Below are 21,830 nucleotides of genomic sequence, written 5' to 3'. Positions count from 1 at the left end.
TTTCAATCAATGCAATGCAACCCTCCACTGAATAATCAGAATCAAAAACCAAGTAAAGTAAAGGTAAAGGTTCTCCTCGCACATATGTGCTAGTTGTTCCTGACTCTAGGGAGCGGTGCTCATCTCCATTTCAAAGCCAAAGAGCCAGAGCTGTCCAAAGACGTCTCTGTGGTCATGTGATCGGCATGACTAAATGCCAAAGGCACATGGAACGCTGTTACCTTCCCACCAAAGGTTGTCCCTATTTTTCTTTGCATTTTTTTTTTAATAAAAAAGTTTTTATTTTCTGATCAAACAAGTATACAATATAAACAATCATTCATACTATCATCAGAAAAAAAGAAAAAAAAATCAATTTGGTAAACTCAATCTTCAACCCCTCCTTACCACCCCCCACCCCCGACTTCCCAGAACAAAAACAGGGCATAGATTTCACCAAACATTCGCTAAAATAAACTAGCTAACTGCAAGATTTAATAACTCCCAAGACCCCTTAACTCCCCTTTTACAATTTCATCAACCTCCCTTTATATAAACACAAAGTAACATGTAATCCAATAACTCTAAGAATTTTAAAACCATTAACAAATCTTAAACATTCAAACCTAAAAACATTTTTCCCCCTCCTATTTTTCTCAAAGTTCAGATATTTTGAAATCTCATAACAAAAAATAAACCTTAGATATTCACTAATTAAATTTCTACATTTTTATAATTAACCATTAGTACATTAACTAGAAAACCAAAAAAGATTAATCAACCATTAATACATCATATTTGAAAATCAATATTCAACTTTATACTTTTTCCCCCTCAGTAGTTATAACACCTAAAACATAATCAATTTAAACCATGAATAGAACAACTGCAAAGCCAAAAAAAAAAAAAAAATTAATCTTCCATTCTTGGTTTCTTATTTTGAAATCTCATAACAAAAAATAAACCTTAGATATTCACTAATTAAATTTCTACATTTTTTAAGTTTCTAAATTTCCCCCCTTCATTATTCCTCCCTCCAATTTTTAAAATTTAAAAGATAATCAACAACATAATTAACCATTAATACATAAACTAAAACACCAAAAAGGATTAATCAACCATTAGTACATCATATTTAAAAATCAATATTTAACTTTATACTTTTCCCCCCTCAGTAGTTATAATACCTACAACATAATCATTTTTAACCATGAGTAGAACAACTACAAAGCCAAAAGAAAAGGTTAATCTTCCATTCTTGCTTTCTTTTTATATTTTTTCCAATCTTTCTGCATCCCTCCTACTTCTATTTTGAGGAGGTTTTTCATTTTAATTTGAGGTTGATATAACTGCAAAAATTGTCCCCTTTTTAAAAAAGTTTCCTCTGATTTAGAGCCCCCAAATCGCCTCTTCATGCTTATATAAATCAGTTCATTCCTTCGTCTGTAAAACCAAAGTTTGTCAAGAGTTTGTGAAGAAAAGTTCAATTGTTTCTTTTCTATTAAATGTATAGATGCCACTGACAAGTCTCCTTCATCTTCTGAAACTTCGAAAGTCTGGTCATTTACTACTTTTTTCCAAACCAAGTCATAATTTTGAAGGATTCTATCAATTTTTCCGAAAAGAGCAGAGAGTAAGCTCGAAAATTCTTGAGAAAATTCTTCCACCCTCTCTGCTGCAATATCTCCTGAGTTGTCATCATGCTCCGTAGTTGTTTTGATTTCCTCGGTCATTTCTGTTGTTATCCCTTTAAGAATTGCTATTTGGTTACTTATAGCTGCAGTATGATTATTCATGGCTTCTTTTATAAATTCTGTAAGTTCTGCATCAAAATCCTTACAACTCTGTAAATCAGACAACTGTTTCGTTTCTGACACCTCCAAATAGCATCCAGCACTTTCAAGATCTCCTTTCTTAGAAGCCATTTTATTTTAAAGAAATTTTCTTTCTTCCCACAACCATAAAATCATAAAGTCAGAGCCATCCTTTTGAGCAGCATTCAGCAATTTCTTTATAAACAATCTTTTCCCAAACAGCTCTTCAAAATCTATTCCAGCAACTTAAAGCCAGTCTCTGAGCACGAGTCTATTAGCAAAAACTTTTTCTAACTTTCCCTTTTAAAATCGCAACAAAGAAACGCCATCTTAACTTCCAGCTCAGAAAATCCAATTAGAAACATTGTATCCCCAGAGTTAAGTGTTATACTTGCAAAAAGCTTGTCCTCCTGCTTCTGTTCCGCCTGCTTTTTTGAAATCATTTAATCTTCTGTTTGACAGCAGAAATTGGACGCAACACCTAGCTCTGTAAAAAAAAAACAGAGTCCCCCCGGATCCGGAGCTTCAGTGGGCTGAACGGGGAGCTCTCACCCTCCTAACCCCTGGAATTAATCCAGGGGTTTTCAGGGAGCTCTACCCTCACCCACCTGCTCTCCTCCCCTTCTTTTCCCGAAGGGGAGATTTTCAAGCCGTTTGACAGCTGATTAACGCTGTCAGAACGGCTCAACGGAATCACGGGGGCGGCGGTCTAAAAAGACCGTCAATGGTGCTGCGGAGCCAACCCGGAAGTCTCTTTGCATTTTTTTACGTGTTTTCGAACTGCTAGGTTGGCAGAAGCTGGGACAAGTAACGGGAGCTCACCCCGTTACATGGCACTAAGGATTTGAACCGCTGAACTGCCGACCTTTGCCGAGCGTTAAGACGCTCAACGTCTTAACACTGAGTAGTATGGACCTTGAACTTGTTTGGAGGTTCTAGCAGGGGAGCGCAGCTATCGTATACCCTTGACCGAAGATCGGTACACTCCTTCTATCTGGGATGGTTGTCCTCTTCCACCGAGCACGCGGCTTCGGGAGGGACGCACATGGAGCGGTGAGGGAGGAAGGGGACACCCGCCTAGCCAGCCAGATCAGCCGAATCAACCCTGGCGATCAATGGGGTGACAGATGTCACAGCCAGATCGCCTTCACATCCACTGAGTAGTATGTGATGCCAAATTATGACATCATGATGATTGTATTAATGACTCAATTATTTTTAGACACAGATGTGTGAAATCTCAATTAGTCTGCAATCCCAACTACTATTTTGTACCATCTTTAAAATGCTTAATTTACATATTGATTATTTCTATATAATTAATAATGAATAACCAAAATGGAAAGTTCCCCTCCCTACCCCCATCCAAGTTAAGCGTCTTATACTAACTGGACCAGAAACACACATTCCAATATTTGGTTGATAAACAAATTCTAAGCCAAAGGTAGGGTTGCCAGATCTTTAGAAGAGTCCTAGGGCAATGAAAACAATTTACATGCAGAATTATATAAAAACCACAATAAAAACCAGATTGTTTAAAAAGCAACTCAACAAATCAAAAGAAATATGAAATATTAGAAATTAATTTTAAAAAATCACTGATATTTTTATTATTAGACCACTAAATTGCCTGTTTCTAACCTGTTGTTCTCTGACGCACTGTATTTCTTGCTTTCTCTATTCCTGGTACTCCTGAGGTAGTAGCACTCCTAAATCTCATAGGTTCCGCAACATCAGGATGATCTCTCCAGCTTAAAGAAAATGATCTTCCAACTGCAGCTCCTTTTTGAGATTCCAAAATGCCACCTTTCAATAATGGAATGTACAGCAAAATTAACCTTTATGTACTTAGAGAATTCAAAAAGATCAGATTGTAAATAAAAATCTAATTGACAAGAACAGGTAACCAACAGATTAATTTCCAATACAATTGGAAATTTAAATTGTCATTTAAATTGTTTAAAATGAATTCTAGCACCAAAACTGTAAACAAATTCTGATTTCAGAAATGTAATTAAGGACAAGAAAGTAAACTGCTTATACATGTTGGAGAATGTCAAATTCCACTGAGTAGGTAAAATAGGTACTTTTTAGTGGAAATCATATATAGAGTGCTCATGTAAACACATGGTCTCCTTGCATGACCTTTCAAACGAGCCCTTTATATACTGTATTTAGAATAAGCTATAAAATTGCATTAGAGTGTAATATTTGTTTTTAGTAAATAAACAGCATTTATTATTTTTCTCATTTCATACAGATAACTTCATTCATTTCTTTATCATTTACCTCTTCCTTTTTGTATTTTCTCTTTTTGTTCACTTAGCTTATCTAGTGGCAAGTTGGTCATTTCAACACCGTATACTGTTCTTGCTAAAACAGATGTTAGAGAATCCATTATATTAGCCCATTCCATTATTAGTTCTTCCCAATCTGTAAGGGATGATAGCACACGTAGCAACTCGTCCCAGAGCTCACGAGAAATATAAACACTCAAATTTGCCCGGATCCAAGCCACAATGAGAGTCTGCGGTTAAAAGACAAAGAAGAAATGAGAACAGATTGGATTCTCATCTTCAAAGGAATGAAATTCAAACGAACCGATTTTTAGGTAAACCCTGATTTACAACCATTTGTTTAGTGACTGTTCAAAAGTTACAATGGTGCTTTAAAAAGTGACTAATGACAGTTTTCACACTTATGAGAGCTGCAGCATTCTCCACAGTCACATGATCAAAATTTAGATGCTTGGCATTTATGACAATTGCAGTGTTTCAGGATCATGTGATCACCTTTTGTGACCTTCTGAAAAGCAAAGTGAATGGAGAAGCTTACTAACTAACAGCTGCAGTGATTCACTTAACAGCTGTGGCAAGAAAGGTTGTAACATGGGGCAAAAATCATTTAACAACAGTCTTGCTTAGCAATGGAAATCTTGGGCTCAATTGTGGTCGTAAATTAAGGACTATCTGTACATATTTCTAAAAAAAGGAAAAGATAGATACATTTATACCAGATTAAAGTGTTATTTCAGGTTGATTCTCTAACTTGAATAAATATACACTTAATATTAAATGATGTTAATATAATGTTCCCATTGTAAAACAGTTTATTCTGACAACATAAAAACCTGTTGCAGAGTTGAGCCACTTCCAGAATTGTCTCTCTGAATATATAATATATAATGAGATCAATACCTATAAGCCTATCCCTAAGTTATTTAGTTGGGAAGTAAAACTGTTATTTCAAACAATTTCCATCTAGTTTTGAGAAACTATTTCAGTCTTAAAGCATGAAGAGGCCTATATTCATATATTCAACATATATGTCATTTATTCCACCTCCATTTTCCTGTTCTCTATGCTGAAATCGTAGGAATATTGCAATATATTGCAGTATTAAAACTACAAATTTAATTACAGGAAGTGACTGACATAAGACATTGTGTTTAATGATAATTTAAAATTATATAAAGCACATCTAGCTGTTGTAAAATGTTGCACAGCCCCCCCTGCAGACACATGATCTCAATCTAGGTATCTGGCAATCTGTTGCACTTACGAATAGTTGCCAAGCATCCTGCAATCATTGATCACCATTTGTAATCTTATCTGCCAGCTTCCTCAGAAAGTCAACAAGGAAGGTGGCAGGGAAGGTTACAAGTGGCTCCTACCTGCTGAGAGGACTCCCTCTCGTCTCTGTGGGCTGGCTGAAAGAGCTGCCTGCTGAGGGGAGTGAAACTCCTTTAGCGGGATGGAGAAAGGGAGCTTAGATCCCAAAGGGCTGAACTCCATTTCTCCATCCCACCAAAGATGTCCCCTTCTGCGCGAGGAGAATTGAACTCATTTAGCAGAAACAGAACTCAGATCCTAAGTTCATGCAAGGAAAGATATTCCTTTCCTTATGTGGAGGGGAACTCAACCCCTTCAGCAGAGTGGAGAAACACAGCTCTGATCCAGATGATTTGAACTCCATTTGTGTACTCCAAAGTACACAATGTCAGGCGCAAAGAGGAACTGGCATCCTTCAACAGGCAGCTCTTTTAGCAAGAGATGAAAGGGAGGGAGGATCCAAGCAGGATTTTAAACTTCTGATCAGAGAGGGAGCATTATAAGGTAAGAGTATGCGATGCCTCAGGCAGGTGGGGGAGGCCCTGGAATGCCTGGCACACGCCATACACAAGTGTCTCTTTTCAGCCTCCTTTTCAGGGACTGAAAATTGTCATTGCATTTAGACAGAGAGCCTTTTCACCTTCTGAGTGGAAGCATCCTGCATCCCTGGCATGGGACTCCCTCCATTTAACAACCTCAACTGTGAGTACTGGGACTGCAGTCTTTGAGCAAAGCAGTCATGTGGGTAGTCATATCACTTAATGACCACTTAACTCAATAACTGAGATTTCAATCTGAAATTGTGGTCATTATACAAGGAATAATGAACATCATATATTACAACATTTAATGTTCTTGTCATTTATATGCTTCTAAATGTATGACAAATATATGATCTTGCTATATCTTGTTATATTGTGCTATAAAATATAACTCTGCAATACAATTATTTTCTGTGTAGCTGAGACTAGATAGCATATAAATTTAATTAATTAGGTATAGCACTTCAAATAATGTTTAAATTACTTGAGACATACCCGAAATAGTGAACCTGCTAAACTTTGACCAAATGCATCCTTTATTTGATCATCTTTGGAGTTGCTCATGACAGCTTCTGTTATGCTAAGAAGCATTTGCAACATATGCTCCCTAGGATAAAATTAAAAATATATATTATACTTATGAAAAATGTAGAAATTTGCTAATGGTATTTATATTAACATTCTCTCATAATAATGTTACACTACCATCATAGGTTCTTCTAACAGCTCTGAAAAAGTTACAAAGTAAGAGAAGTAAATATTAGGATTGTGCACACTTAAAAAATTAGTACAGGTAGCCATCGACTTACAACACTTAGTTTAGTGACCGTTCAAAGTTACAACGGCATTGAAAAACGTGACTTATGACCATTTTTCACAGCATCCTCATGATCATGTGATCAGAATTTAGATGCTTGGCAACTGGTTCATATATATGATCGTTGCTGTGTCCCGGGGTCATGTGATCACCTTTTGCAACCTGTTGACAAGCAAAGTCAATGGGGAAGCCAGATTCAGTCACCCACCAGGTTACTAATTTATCAACTGTAATGACTCATTTAACAACTGTGGCAAGTAAGGTGTTTTGACCCAGCCTTAGCAGAAGCAAGAAATAGACTCCTTGTCACAAAAAATCCCTCTTTATTTACTTCTTTAATTGCATTCACCCACCGAAAAGTCCCAGCAATAGTCCTTCAAAGAGTTAACTGCAGTAACAAATCTTATCAGTTCCTTATGATAACTGCAAGGCCGTGAGCTCCCAGCTGAAAGACTGCAAATTAAGTTCTGGCAAGCAGTCTTTGTGGCACGAAACACAATGAGCAAAATCTTCAGAAATGTGAACTGTTGTCTCCTACGATAACCACTCCCCTTTCCTTCTATTTATTCCCCAGCCAGGGAGGGGTCATTCAGTGTCCATGTGTGCTTTGCTTCCCGAGTTGACTCCTTGTCTTCCGTTGTTCCCCTCTCCTAACTGCTCTGCGCATACGTGCATCTGGAACAGGCCCCAGCTGTTCTTCCTCCTCACTCATATCAGCCTCCAAAGGCAGCTGCCTCTCTGTGGCTGGGAAATGTTGGATGGCCCTGGCTCTATCTCTGCATCTGACACAGAGCATCCATCAGAGCCTTCCCCAGAATCCAGAACTGGCCCAAGTTCCTCCCCAACACCCTCATTGTCCAAGTTTGCTGCCAGCTCTGCTGGCAGCTGGCGGGCCATAACACAAGGTCATAAAATGGAGCAAAACTCACTTATAAATCTCACTTAACAACTAAAATTTTGGGCTCAATTGTGATCATAAATTGAAGACTACCTGTACTAAAAAGGGATTTGGGCCTTATATAAACACAACGTCCCTTTACTAGTCATTAAAGGAGCCTGTCTTGTTTTGAGGCATCAGTACCAGCTTGAAAAAAGATCCTGTTGTTTTAAGAAGCCTGCTCCTTAAAATTAGTGCAACTCTTAAAGCAGCGTAATTAATCTTTCATTCAGACCCATATGGAAAGCACCTATTTTATATACCAGCAGAAAAATATTATAAGCACAAGCATTTTAAGTATTTCTTACTACTCATTTTCTAAGAGTGCACAACCCCAAATAATATTTTACCCAGGTTTCCCCAACTTAACTATCCTAAATACAGGCGATCTTCATTTAACAACCATTTTTGTTTGGTAACCATTCAAACTTACAATGGCACTGTATGAGTGGTACTTACAAGTGGATCTTGTACTTAACCAGCAGTGTTCCATGATCATGGGATAGCAATTTGCTATTTTTCTTGCCAGTTCCCACAAGTAAAGTCAGTGGGGAAGCTGGCAGGAAATTGAAAATTTTGGTTCCATGAGATCTTCGCTTAGTGACCTGTGTGGTCCTTGCTTAACTGTGGCAACCTGAACTGTAGGAACTGCCGTCACTAAGTGGCACAGTCACACGGTTTCTTGACTTATTACAGCACTGCTTAATGACAGAGTTCCCAGTCCCAATTATTGTTGGTAAGTGGGGTTTACCTAGATGTAGTTTTTACCTTTTAGTATTCATAATAATGGCAATGCCAGCTGGGAATTCTAGGAGGTAAAGTCTACATATTTGGACAATACACAAGTTAGAGAAGCTGTATGATTTTGTATTTAAAATGTTTTCATTTAGACATGTAATCATTTTACTAATAAAGGTAAACATAATGATCCCTTTATGAAAACATCAAGATATCTATTTTTGTTAACCAAAGAAATAGTAATATTATGACAAGTTATTTAGATTTAACATTATCAAAAGAGATTTCAATTGAAATACAATAGAAAAACATTGCTGAATGTCAGAAGTGAAACTTTTGGCCAAAAGTGTATTATGCCTTCTATAGCAGGGGTCTCCAACCCCCGGTCTGTGGATTGGCACCAGTCAGCGGCATGCCAGCAAGCAAGCAAACAAACAAGTGCAGCCCCATCCACGGGATGCAGGCAGCATGCAAAATCACTACCCTCCGGTCCATGAAAAAACCTTTCTCCATGGAACCAGTCCCTGGTGCTGAAAAGGTTGGGGGCCACTGTTCTATAGGATTCAGACTCTTTGAGGTCTTTTTATAGAAGCTCTCTATGCTATAATAGCACTCAGAAATTAAAAAGAAGAAAAAGTAAATCTAAGGACTTCAATAAGAAACATACTAACCACCCCTGGTTCCTGGCTTCTTTATCTTATTATTCTGATAGTTTTGTCCAGGAGAAGGCTGCATAGAGGTTTAGAACCCAAATGGGCAGAACTTGGTAGATGCAAGACTATTTATATGGATAAATCAAAAGCTGTGTCACTCTAATATGCTCTATCTGTTACTACTGTGATTTGCAAACTGCATTATAAAGCATTTGCTTTATTTTAAATATATTTACATTACTTAAATATTTAGCATTTCAAATCAGGTCTTACCTAAACCATGTAATAAACCATGTTTTATAAAACAAAGTATAATTGTTGAGTAAATTATTTTTATTAGCGTTTAGTTTTATTTTTTATTTATTCAATTTCTACGGCCACCCATCTCAATCAATGACAATAATTTCAACTATGCTTTGAGTTTTTAAAAACAATGTCCTAAAAACAAAAGTCCTGAATGAATACAATCCATCATGGAAGTTTTTCATTCATTTCCCTATGGTTTGGAAAGATCACAGTATAATATTGTATTTGTTCCTTATGGGAAGAAAGGCACAATATAAATTAAAATAGAAGTGGTAATAATTGACAGCATTCTATTTGTTCAGCCATGAAAAACATGTATTTCAAATAATCTTGCCATATAACAATATGTTTTTTTCCTAGAAAGCAAAACAAATTATCAGTGAAATATCCACATTACAGTTGTGCTCTCAGAATTAAAAGGTGTCTAACTTATGCACTGCCTGTCTTTTCAGATTTGTGGAAAGTCTGGACATTCATTCTTATCCATTAACTGATCTCTAGTATTCCACTTTGTACATAGATAATATACAAAGGTATAGGTGTATGTATATGTATATGTATATATATATATATATATATATATATATATCGTAAGATAAAAATGGACAGGGCATGCAGTTGGAAATAATGGAGAAATACTTGAACATTGCTACAAATAAACACTTAGCATTTCAGCTGAACTTTCAAATAGTGACATAAAAAGAATGTAACATACTGTTGATTCCATATACCATATCTTCATAACTTCATACCATACCAGTGAGAGGGGCAAGAGTCAGCCCTCCCAGGAAAACTAGGTAGGGAACAGGACAAGATGAACTAATTCTACTATGTAAGATTATATTAATAGAAACTTGCAAATATGAAGGCATAAACTTCCTGCCTCACCAATTAACTATTTTATTCATTTGGGCAGGTCTTTCCTAAATTTCTTTCTCTGATCATTAAGCGACTGCCAGCTCCTACCTCTCTTGTCTGATTGTTTCCTAGGCAGCATTTCCTCCTCTTTCCCCAAGGTCATTCACAACATTCCATTACAGATAAACATACCAGGTCTTTTTATTCATTGGAACTTCCATTATCATGCGCCTATATATACTCAAAACTGCTCTGCAAGAAGTTATCTGCTCTTTAAGTAGTTCAGGGGCTTCATTGCATGGTTCCAATAAAAATATATTTGCAGAGTTTGTCAAAAATACCTTTATATTTTGAAAGAAAGAGGGGAGGAGGAAGAGGGAAAGGGAGAAGGAGGGAGGGAGGGAGAGAGAGAATGAATATAAATCTATTCAGGTTATTTTGAATAATTTAACAATATATTCTTCACGACATTTAGGATTAAATTAATCTATTCACAAACAAAACATCACCCTTACAATAATTTCATACTGAGAATTATAAAGAGCACAGTCTTTTGCACATATTACATAATATATTTAGATAACTCTGCCATTTTTTATCATTCTGAGTTTAGAGAATTATAAATCCATTTTATAATAATATTTTCCTTTCTAATAAAAATGGCAATTTACTCATTGAACTGTTTTAGATTATAAAACCTAACAGTCCTGAATTGAAACGAGAGCAAATATAGTTTTGGAATAGATATGTTATGGAGATGTGCATTAAATATCTTTTCTAAAAATCTATACATTAGGAAATGATCTGTATTTCGAAAGTTAACAGAATTCACCCTAGTTGCAAACTAACCTCACTATAAAAAGTCTCTGGTGACCCCAGTAACTCTAAAAAGCTTATATAGCCAGATTGTCCCTCTGTATAAATTTCAAAAACATTCTAGAACTTTGTTAAGAGCAGTGCGTGCCTTTCCGCTTAATTCAAACTGTCATAGTGATCTGAGAACAGGAGAACTGTTGGCAGTAAAGAAGGAAGATGTACAGGATTATAAGCAAACAGCATAATTATCTCTGTGCAAACCAACATAAAGATGATTAGCAAGCTAACCTACCCAGCAGTGATATCATTTAAAAAAAAAAAATAGTTGGGTCCAAAGCATTATGCAGTGAAACAATTGAAAATGGTAGCGTATGAACAGACTATCATAGCACAGAATTTTACATAGGTGAACTGTGACCATGTGCCTTTCTTGCAAAAGTTAGGAGAATGCTTGAAAAAGGACGTAATGATCATGGGAATAAGCCCTGATTAACTAAAAAGAGACATCATAAGAGAATTTAATCATAGTAACAATACAGAGAAACAGTTGTTGCAGTGACTCATGGATATTCTCAATCTTGGATTACATAGAAAACATTATTCATTATTCAGGGGTTTTAAACAGTTCATTTTCAAAATGCTTTGAGTATAAAATTTCTTGCCTCAAACATGAATTGATTATTTTCAGCAGCAAAATGAGCTGCATTTGAGTACTCTGGAGTGTACAGAGGATTTCTGTTTATCTTTTAAAAACTACCTCTTCCAAGCCTTTTGATCTTGGTTCTTTGATTTTGGGGAGGGGGGGAGGGGAGATAATTTTGAGGAATGTGAAGGAGAAAGAGGACAAAATATGGATGTTGATCAGAACTCTTCAGATTTCTGGGGCCTTCTTTGCTTTTATGTTTTTAAAGTACTTCTGGAGCTATTTGTGCTTCTTTTCTGTTTCCTTTTAAATTTTTTGCAGCTCAATATGGTCTCTGAATATTTTGATTGTCTATACTTTTGCTCAACTGCAGGAGTCCATCCCAAATTTAGAATAATTCTAGTTACATTAAGGTAACATCAAATGTGTCTTTTGCGTTGCATTTTTTGTTTATCAGTTCTAAAGGAGCAATATATTTCCCTTTGTCCAAAGCAAAATTTCAGTTTAATTATGATAACAAACATAAATACAATTAACAAGTACAAATATATATTATACAAAGTAAGAAAGCTATTTCTTTTGTATCGTATATGTAATACCTGCAGTGTAGCTTGAAGACCTGCTTTAACATTCTTGTTTTCATCTTCTAATAAGCATCCTCTGGTAACAGCACTAGAGAAGGAGTAACTTCTTCCCCAACTTGAGGACCTTTTATGTCCAGACACAAGCTTTAGGAAAACATATTAGTCAACATGTGCACCCAGAATATAACCCACAGTTTGCTCAGTGTAAATTTTAAGAAAAGAATTAGTAGCTTTAATACCTTTCCAAAAACAAGCAAGCACTTAATGGTTAAAATATTTAAATACTCTTTATATCATAAATTATTTAATATGTGTGTGTGTGTGTGTGTGTCGCTTGCAATATGTCACTACTAATTTACACATGCTTTTTACAATACAAAGTACCATTTTGACAAACTTAATGGGCCTTATCCAACAAAATGAATTTTAATGTGGAGAAAAGCAAAGTTTTGTATTTAGATAGGAAAAATCAAAAGTGTAAGTACAGATTTGGTGAGACCTGGCTCAAAAACTGTTAGCTGTGAGAAGGACCTTGGAGTCCTAGTGAATGATCACTTAAATATGAGCCAGCAGTGTGTAGCAGCAGCCAAAAAAGCTAATACAGTACAATCCTGGGTTGTATAAACAGAGGCATAGAATCAAGATCACGTGAAGTATTAGTACTGCTTTATAAAACCCTAGTAAGACCACACCTGGAATACTGCAACCAATTTTGGTCACCATATTACAAAAAAGAGGTTGAGACTTTGGAAAAAGTTCAGAGAAGAGCAACTAAGATCATCAAAGGCCTGGAGACTAAAACATATGAAGAATGGCTGCAGGATTTGGGTTTGGCTAGCCTAAAGAAAAGAAGAATTAGGGGTGACAAGATAGCAGTATTGCAGTATTTGAGGGGCTGCCACAAAGAAGAAGAGGGCAGCACAACAAATAATGGTTGGAAATTAACTAAAGAGAGAGGCAATCTGGAATTAAGGAGAAACTTCCTAACAGTGAGGACAATTACCGTACTTTTCAGAGTACGAAACACACTTCCTCCCCCAAAAAGTGGGTGGAAATGTCTGTGCGTCTTATACAGCGAATGTTGCTGAAGCCCCGCCCACTTGCTGGCCCCCACCCTTCAGTCTCTGCCTCCCAGCAATTCACCTCCTTGCAGCAAACAGCGTGGTCAACTGCAGCACAGCCTGATTTAGCATGAGCAGCTGACTGGCGGTTTAACCACCTCTTCCCCGGAAGAGGTTGCAGAAAAAAATGCTTTAAAAGTCTCTCTGACGATCCCAGCTGAGTTGCCTGATCTTCAGAGAGACTTTTCAAAGCATTTTTTAAACCACCTCAGAAAAAATACTTTGAAAAGTTAAAAAAAAAAAAAAAAGTTGGCCACGCCTACCCAGTCACATTACACCCCCCCACCACCACCAAACCACGCCGATAGTAACAGAACCGGTAGTAACAAATTTTACATTTCACCCCTGCCTGAGTAGCAACAGATTGTTAGGGAAAAAGTGGAACCAAGTTTTCTATATATACTATTTACATTAGTCTGAGCAACATCTCTGCTCAGATTATACAACTATTTAGAAACCTCAATTGATTACATCACACAAACGCACTGCCTATTCATAAAGACTGGCAGCATACATACCTGTTTGCCATCGGTCTCTTCTGTTGAGTGTTCTGTGATGACATCATCATCTTGAATAGTCTCCTTTGCATCTGGTTCTTCCATGAAGACAGGTTTTTCATGTAGTATCCATTTCCTATAAACTTTCACAATCTTTTCAGTTAAGGATATCTCTGATGGTGGCAGCAAAAAAGCCTAAAAGGGGAGTAATAGATATGAGGAGATTGAACTCAAAGTTTTCCACTTATCTACTTTAATCCATCAAGCTGTCATCCATAAAAGGAAAAACATTATGATGTCATACAGAGTTATGTAACAAAAGCACATCAAGAGTTTAGAGATGGTTAGACATATATATTTAAAAGTACAGCTTTTCTCAACTTTTTTCAATGTCTATGTGATGCATATGAGTTTCATTACTCTATCATCAGACGAGCTTTAATATTTTCAAAAGGCACATGATTTAGGACAATATTATAGTTGAAAAACTAAGACAAAGGAATTCAAATAATGTGGCAACAATTCTGGCAGAAGAGATATGTGGTACATTGTGTCTGTTAAGGAGCTACATCTGGAGACAGGTCTTTTCTGCTGTGGCACCTGCCCTATGGAGTAACATTTCCTCTGGAGATCAGACTGGACCCATCCATGGTAGCCTTCCAGAAGTTCCTCAAAATATAGCTCTATCAATAGACTGGGGATGGGGGTAGGGGTTCCTTAGGAAAATGGAGAATTAATGGGATGGCTGTATTGTTTGTAACACCAAATATGTTCTTTTCTAGTCTTTTAAAATAATATTGATATTCTTATTGTGGAATATTTTGATGTTTATTTTTAATGTTTTTTTAATAGTATACATTTGTCAGATAGGTGGCACAAATAAATGAATTAAGTCTTGAGATAAAATTTATAATACTATATTAAATTTAAGTACCTAAAATAAGCACTTATTACTGTACTATATCTTATTAGGTACTTATTAGGCTATGCAATTTTTTAAAACTTTTTAAAATACTTTCAACTAAAATGATTAAGTAGATATTGGTACCTGTTATTATCTGATTGCAGAATAGAGTACTTTCAATACAATCTAAAAATATTTGTATTTATATAAATGCAATTTTATGTTAAATTCCTCGACTGATTATATTTGTTTATTAATTCACTGAAAAATTGGTATTCAATAAATCATGGGAAAAGGGGACTTCAGTGGTTGAAAAACATTTTCACCTTTTTCAAACTTCTACACTAATAGTTCAGCTACTTATAGAAATGTTTCTCCCATACTCTTTAACACATAAGTATTTCTTGTATCCGGATTGGATTCATGGGTTAGGGAAAAAAGATAGCAACATGCTACAAACATACTATTGATCTTCAGACCTAAACAAGGATTTACTCCTGTATCTAAACAGTAAATTAAAGCACTATTTGCCGCAACGATACTCTCTATACTCCAAACCTGTTGCCAGACTGTCCATGAAGATAGTGTTCCGAGACCTTGTGGAGAACAAGTGGCAGTTGTGGCTAGGAGGGCCTTTGCTCTTGCTTCCAGGTCTAATTCAAGATGTTAGTTACAACTTTTAAAGCCTACATGACATGGTGCCAGATTACCTATGGAATCATCAGAATATCCCCCCCAGTCAGGCAGGAAAGGTACTGTATGTTGCAGACCCTGTCAGTTAAAGAATTCTGACCGATGGGATCCAGGAAGAACCTTTTTTGCCATTGCCCCCAAGCATTAAAACATTCTCAGAGGTGAGACAAGACTGTAGTCTCCTGGCCTTCTGGAAATGTCTAAAGACCTGGCTCTACCATCCCCCTTGGGGCTCGCAGAGGAGAACACAGCTATGGGGCTCGTTAGCACCCTAAAAATCTTCTCCCTTAACTTAAACTTTCATTTAAGTTAAGCACTTAATGACACTATCTGAAAGGATGTGTGCCATGAAAGGCATAGGTAATATACTGTTAAGGATTGATTCTTAAAATCTTTCACAGATATTACAGAGTCCCACAAAGAGAAAGGTACGGAACTGATACTCTACAACATATAAACAGATGTCAATTTATACCAACCTGATGAAATACTTCATTAACAAAATTCACATAATCTCTTGTAGATAAAAATATTTGTTGCACCATTTCATATGCAGTTCGGTGCTGCTCTTCAATGCTGCAAAAACTGGAATCACTGAGTATCCCGCTGTAGTTGATATGATTTTTCTCCTGATCGGATGGGACACTATTCTCCACTTCAGGATTTTTATCTTGTGCTGTATTACCCACTATCTTAAGAAGATATGAAGAAACAACTATGATAATTTATAGAAATTACTTAAGAGAATTTAGTCTAACTTTTAATTATTAACAACTAACTCCAGCACCCAAACCACAGAAACCACTGAATTAAAAGTTCAATAAAAAATACGTGTGTGTGTGTGTGTGTGTGTGTGTGTACATATACATATACATATAAACACATACACACACAAGCACACAGTTTTACCTGGCAACCATTTGCAGAGGTGTGATATGTTTTTGGGATTATGCAATGATTACAGCCGTGGCCACTATTTTATCAATGGAAACCTCTGGACAATCCTAAATGGTAGCCTGCAGTTAAGTGGCAATTGCCATAACCTGGCCACTGCTACTTTCAGTGATTACCTTAGATCAGGGGTGTCAAACTCGCTTTGTCACAGCATCATCACATGACATATTGGGACTTTTTTCCTTCGCTAAACTGGGCATGGCTAGTGTGTGATGCATCCGACCCACGGGCAGCGAGTTTGACAGCTCTGCCTTAGATTATGTAGCAAGCATCCCCCTTTCCTCTCAGTATGGTAATCTGGAACAACAGATATTTATTAATTAGACATATTCAGAGTAGGTGGCTTCTCTTTACTTGCCATTCTTTATTGTAGCCAGTGAAATGCATGTACATACAACTTAGACATTCGGGTGCTAATTTTCCATCTCCATTAGTTTAAGCTAACCTGAAATAAATGTTTAATAATGCTAGTTATTAAAAGGATGTCATTCCATTACTAAAATTGATGACTAGATACATGATACTTATTTAAGGTATCAGGACTCAAAATATGTAGCATTTTTCTAAATGAAATTTAAGTTCTCAAGCTCATGTAAAAGTTATAGTTTAACTAATGTAACTTGATATTGCTTCAATGTCAGAAATGCTAAACTAAGTAACACTTGCAACATACTTGAATGATTCTGGGTAGAACTTCCACACCATTTTTGAAAGTTTGTGCTGCTGTAAGGTATTTCTTTTCCAGAAAAAAATTTACAAGCCATTTTATAAAAGTTACACGAGCATCCAGGTATGGAATTTTTGTACTATAAACATTTCCACCATCACAAGTTGTACTAACGTATACTGATTTGGGGCGCAGACCAGGGATCCCTGTAAAACACAAAACATTAAATTGAATCTTTAAAAGCCTTATAAATAGAAGTTTACATTTCAGGCAGTGTAAGGGTTTCAGGCTGTCAGGGCAAATAAGGGAAATACAAATGAAGATAATAATGTGCTTTCATAGGCAAAAAAGATCCAAAGGATGGTTGTAGCATACAATAAGAACTGTACATAGTGAGAGTAATGTGAATTAAGAGAAGTAAAATAAGTTCCATGGGTGGGTTTGTAAAGCAAACCATGACCCTAAATATACTTTTTCCCCTCCAAAAAATTTAACCTTAAAATACATTTTATAAGATAGATTGATATTTTATTAACTTTAAGTTGCAGATCAGAAGCCATGATTAAAAAAATAAGCCTATCTAGTAAGCCAGTTTCTGTAATTATCATTGTTCTCCAGAGTAGAATGAATTTAAATTTTAAAATAGAGGGGAATTATAGGAGGCTTATCAACAAGACAATATGTTATCTACATAAAGAGATCTTTTTAGCAGAATAACAGAATTGGAAGGGACCTTGGAGGTCTTTTAGTCCAATACCCTGCCCATGGCAGGAGATCCTATAGTATAGGACCGTGATGGCGAACCTATGGGACATGTGCCACAGGTGGCATGCAGAGCCATATCAGTGGGCACGTGAGCTCAGCTCCAGCGCCAGTCAGCTGATTTTTGGGCCTTCTGGGCCACCCAGAAGTAGGGAAACAGGCTGTTTCCTGCCTCCAGAGGGCCTGGGGAGGTAGGGAAAGGCCTGTTTTTTGCTCTCCCCAGGCTCCAGAGCCTCTCTAGAGGCCTGAGGAGGGTGAAAACAGCCTTCCTCATCCCCCAGAGGTCCTCTGGAGGCCAGAAATGGCCCGTTTGCCAACTTCTGGAAGTCGGCAAACGGGCTGTTTCTGGCCTCCAGAGGGCCTCCACGGGGTGGGTGGGGAAGGCCGTTTTCACCCTCCCCAAGCTCCTAGAGAGACTCTAGAGCCTGGGGAGATCGTGTGCCAAAAACATGGGGAGCATGGGGGGGGGTGTTGCGCGCACATGCGTGGAACACATAGAATTATGGGTGTGGGCATGCGCGTGTGTGATCCCCCCCACTCACCCCGCTTTTGGTACATGATGGCAAAAAGGTTAGCCATCACTGGTATAGGACCTATACCATTCCAGACAAATTGCTGTTCATTCTTTTCTTAAAAACATCTAGTGATGGAACACTCACAACTTCTGGAGGCAAGTCATTCCATTAATTAATTGTTCTCACTGACAGGAAATTTCTCATTAGTTGTAAGTTGGATCTCTTGTTGATAACTTTTCATCAATTACCTCTTGTCCTGCCTTCAGGTGCTTTGGAGAATTGTGACAGCCCATTAGATATTGGAAGACTGCTATCATGTCAACCCTAGTCCTTCTCTTTGTTAGATTAGATATACCCAGGTCCTGTAACCACTCATCATATGTTTTAGCATCCAGTCCCCTAATCATCTTTGTTGCTCTTCTCTTTCCAGAGTTTCAACATCATTTTTGTATCAGTGACCAAAACTGGTTACAGTATTCCAAATGCGGTCTTACCAAAGTAAGTGTATAACCAAAGTTATACAGTGAGCCTAATATGGTACTTCACGTGATCTTGAGTCTATCTCTCTGCTGATGTAGTCTAGGACTATGTAAGCTTTTTTTGCAGCTGGAGCACACTGCTGGTTCATATTTAAGTGATTGTCCACTGGGACTCCTAGATCCTTCTCACAGTTACTGCTATTGAACCACGTACTATCTATTCTATATCTGTGCATTTGTTTCTTTTCTTGCCTAAGTATAAAATCTTACTTTTCTCACCACTGAATTGTATTTTGTTGGATAGGCCCAGGGTTGAAGTCTGTGAAAATCTTTCTGGATCTTGAATCTATTTTCTAAAGATTTCAATCTTAATATTAGGGGAAAACTTTTATTCTAATGTTATTAAAATAACTGAGGTAAAATAGTTACTTACCAAGCACAGGATTGTAGAGGTTGGTTAATTTTATAAAAGAAGGGAATAAATGAGGAAGATAATACTTTCTGAAGAGGGCAAAGAGAAATTTAAATCCTGTGTTAAGGTTTTCCTTATTCTTCCATTCCACCTTTGCAGCCTTTGCCAGAATTAAAAAAGAACTCAAGTTAAATGAAAGAACATTGAAATATTTGTGTAATGAAAAATTCTATGTATACTTTTTTAATGCAATCTTTTTTCCTAAGCCTCAACTTACGTTAAATATTATGTAGGGGATAGGATAGGATAGGATAGGATAGGATAGGATAGGATAGCATAGGATAGGATAGCATAGGATAGGGCAGGGCAGGGCAGGGCAGGGCAGGGCAGGAATTAGAATTGGACTAGACTAGACTAGAGTAGGAATAGGAATGGGAATGGGAATGGGAATGGGAATAGGAATAGGAATAGGAATAGGAATAGGAATAGGAATAGGAATAGGAATAGGAATAGGAATAGGAATAGGAATAGAATTCTATATTAGCCAAGTGTGATCAGATACACAAGGAATTTTTTCCGGTGCATAAGCTCAAAGTGTACCTATAAACAGCAAGTAATAGGTCATAGGTCATAATCATAGTTACAATCATTAATCATAAGTTTCAAACAACAATTGATCATAAGAAATCATAAGAAACCAATAGGAGAAGATAGGAAAGATGAGAAAAAATGAGAAATGATTCAGTGCAGTAGGAATTAATACGTGAATACATGAATAAATTAAACAATTTCAATGAAATTACTATATGTGTGCTCACCTGAATTACCATGTATTTTAAGAGTATCTGAAGAAAATAGCAAGTTGGGTCTTCAGTCTTTTCACCAGTAGCATGTGGTAAAAGTGGTGTTATATCTTCAGGATATATTTTCCCTAAATAAGACATAGAAAGATTTTAAATGATCACACCATAAAATTTGTACCCCCTGAAAAATCTGCCTATTCCAGGTCCTTGGGAAAGACTTTAGGTGAACAAAAAATGGCAAATCTAAACATCTGGCTGACTGTGCAACCAACCATTGCCCTCACCATCACTACCATTATGAGAAATGTGTTACAATAACAATTCGATCCAGTAAAATTACAAATAGTAATGGAATTGAAATGCCGAATGGCCAAATCATCAGAAGCCATCAGGATGAAGTCTACAAGAAATTGGACATTTTACAGTTAGATAACATCAAGCGTGGCCCGTGGGCAAATTAACAATGTAAATAGTAAAGAATGCATTCAAAGAGTGAGAAAAAGACAGAAGACAAAATTGAAATGGTGAAAATAACATCAAAGCCATCAATACTTGGGCCATACCTATGATATGACATACAGCTGGAATTATTAATTGGACACAAGCTGAACTGGACAGTTTGGACCAAAAAACAAGAAACAAGAATGACTATTCATTATGCATTACATCCTTGTAGTGATATTATACTGGCTCCACAGAAATGGAGCCAGAGGTTTACTTTCAAGTCAAACAAACTATTGAAGAAGAAAACCACGCATTGGCTGTAAATGATCACCAAGACCAAGTACTGATGCAACTTAAAAACTGGAACTTGGACAGAATGTACAGGAAACAAAAACATGAATATCAAACTAATATAATAAAAATACAGACTACTATCAAGGAAAGCATTACATGATCAATTTCTACAAAAGACTGTGGCAAAAGTTTATACACATAAAACTAGTCAATGGCTTACATCTGGAATATTTAAAAAAAAAGAAACTGAAGGGTCAATTTTGGCTGCAAGAACAAGCTATTCGAACTAAAACAATTAAGGCCAGAATTTAAAAAAACATCAAATGATTCAAAGTGTTGATTGTACAAAGCTGCTGAAAAAACAATAGATCATATACTTGACTTGTACAAGATGATTGAAGAAACTGACTATAAACAACAACATAACACAGACCCCAAAACAATTCACTGGAACATCTGTAAAAATTATCCTGTGCTAATAATAAAAAATTAATGGGAACATAGTGTTGAAAAAGTAGTAGAAAATGAGCAGGTTAAAATATTGTGGGCTTTCCACATACAAAGTGATAAACTCTTGGATCATAACACACTGGATTTAACTGTGACTGAAAAGAAGAAAGTTAGGACAATTGATGTGGCAATACAAGGGTATAGAAGAGAAAGAATTGGAGAAATATCAAGAAACACAAATCTAAATTAAAAGATTATGCCATAATTTTTTAATTTTGATTTGCGTATTTTGGTATTTCTCCAGTTTCTCCAATTGGCAGCAGTGGTCCCAATGGTTATTTGCCTATAGGGTGCCATATCAAAAAGACTTTAGATAACTCTTGGAAAATCTGTGCATTGACGAAATTTCCATCTTACATATGCATATATCCACACATATTTTATGATATTCTAGGCTCTTGGGACAAACTCAATGCATATGAAGACCAACATTAGCTAATGAACTGGCAGCTGTGATTTCAGACTGGTGTGTATTTA

At 36.6% G+C, this 21,830-nt stretch overlaps 1 protein-coding gene across 1 annotated transcript in view; it reads right to left on the bottom strand.

Moving 5' to 3' along the window:
• RALGAPA2 (Ral GTPase activating protein catalytic subunit alpha 2) overlaps positions 1 to 21,830 on the bottom strand; it is a 176,220-nt gene that overhangs the window by 131,931 nt on the left and 22,459 nt on the right. The window contains exons 7-16 of the mRNA XM_070941007.1: positions 20,121 to 20,233; positions 19,324 to 19,462; positions 17,141 to 17,340; positions 15,993 to 16,205; positions 13,938 to 14,111; positions 12,314 to 12,442; positions 10,448 to 10,596; positions 6,442 to 6,553; positions 4,083 to 4,320; positions 3,435 to 3,599 (exon numbers count right to left, since the gene is read on the bottom strand). Of these exons, the coding sequence (XP_070797108.1) occupies positions 3,435 to 3,599; positions 4,083 to 4,320; positions 6,442 to 6,553; positions 10,448 to 10,596; positions 12,314 to 12,442; positions 13,938 to 14,111; positions 15,993 to 16,205; positions 17,141 to 17,340; positions 19,324 to 19,462; positions 20,121 to 20,233 (1,632 nt within the window). The remainder of the gene's footprint in view (positions 1 to 3,434; positions 3,600 to 4,082; positions 4,321 to 6,441; positions 6,554 to 10,447; positions 10,597 to 12,313; positions 12,443 to 13,937; positions 14,112 to 15,992; positions 16,206 to 17,140; positions 17,341 to 19,323; positions 19,463 to 20,120; positions 20,234 to 21,830) is intronic.

Source organism: Pituophis catenifer, unplaced genomic scaffold (genome assembly GCF_029215685.1).
Source record: "Pituophis catenifer annectens isolate HBS135680 unplaced genomic scaffold, rPitCat1.0.hap2 SCAF_3, whole genome shotgun sequence".
In the NCBI taxonomy this organism is placed as follows: domain Eukaryota; kingdom Metazoa; phylum Chordata; class Lepidosauria; order Squamata; family Colubridae; genus Pituophis; species Pituophis catenifer.
Note: the sequence above shows the minus strand (reverse complement) of the source record. Positions and strands in the feature narration are given on the sequence as shown.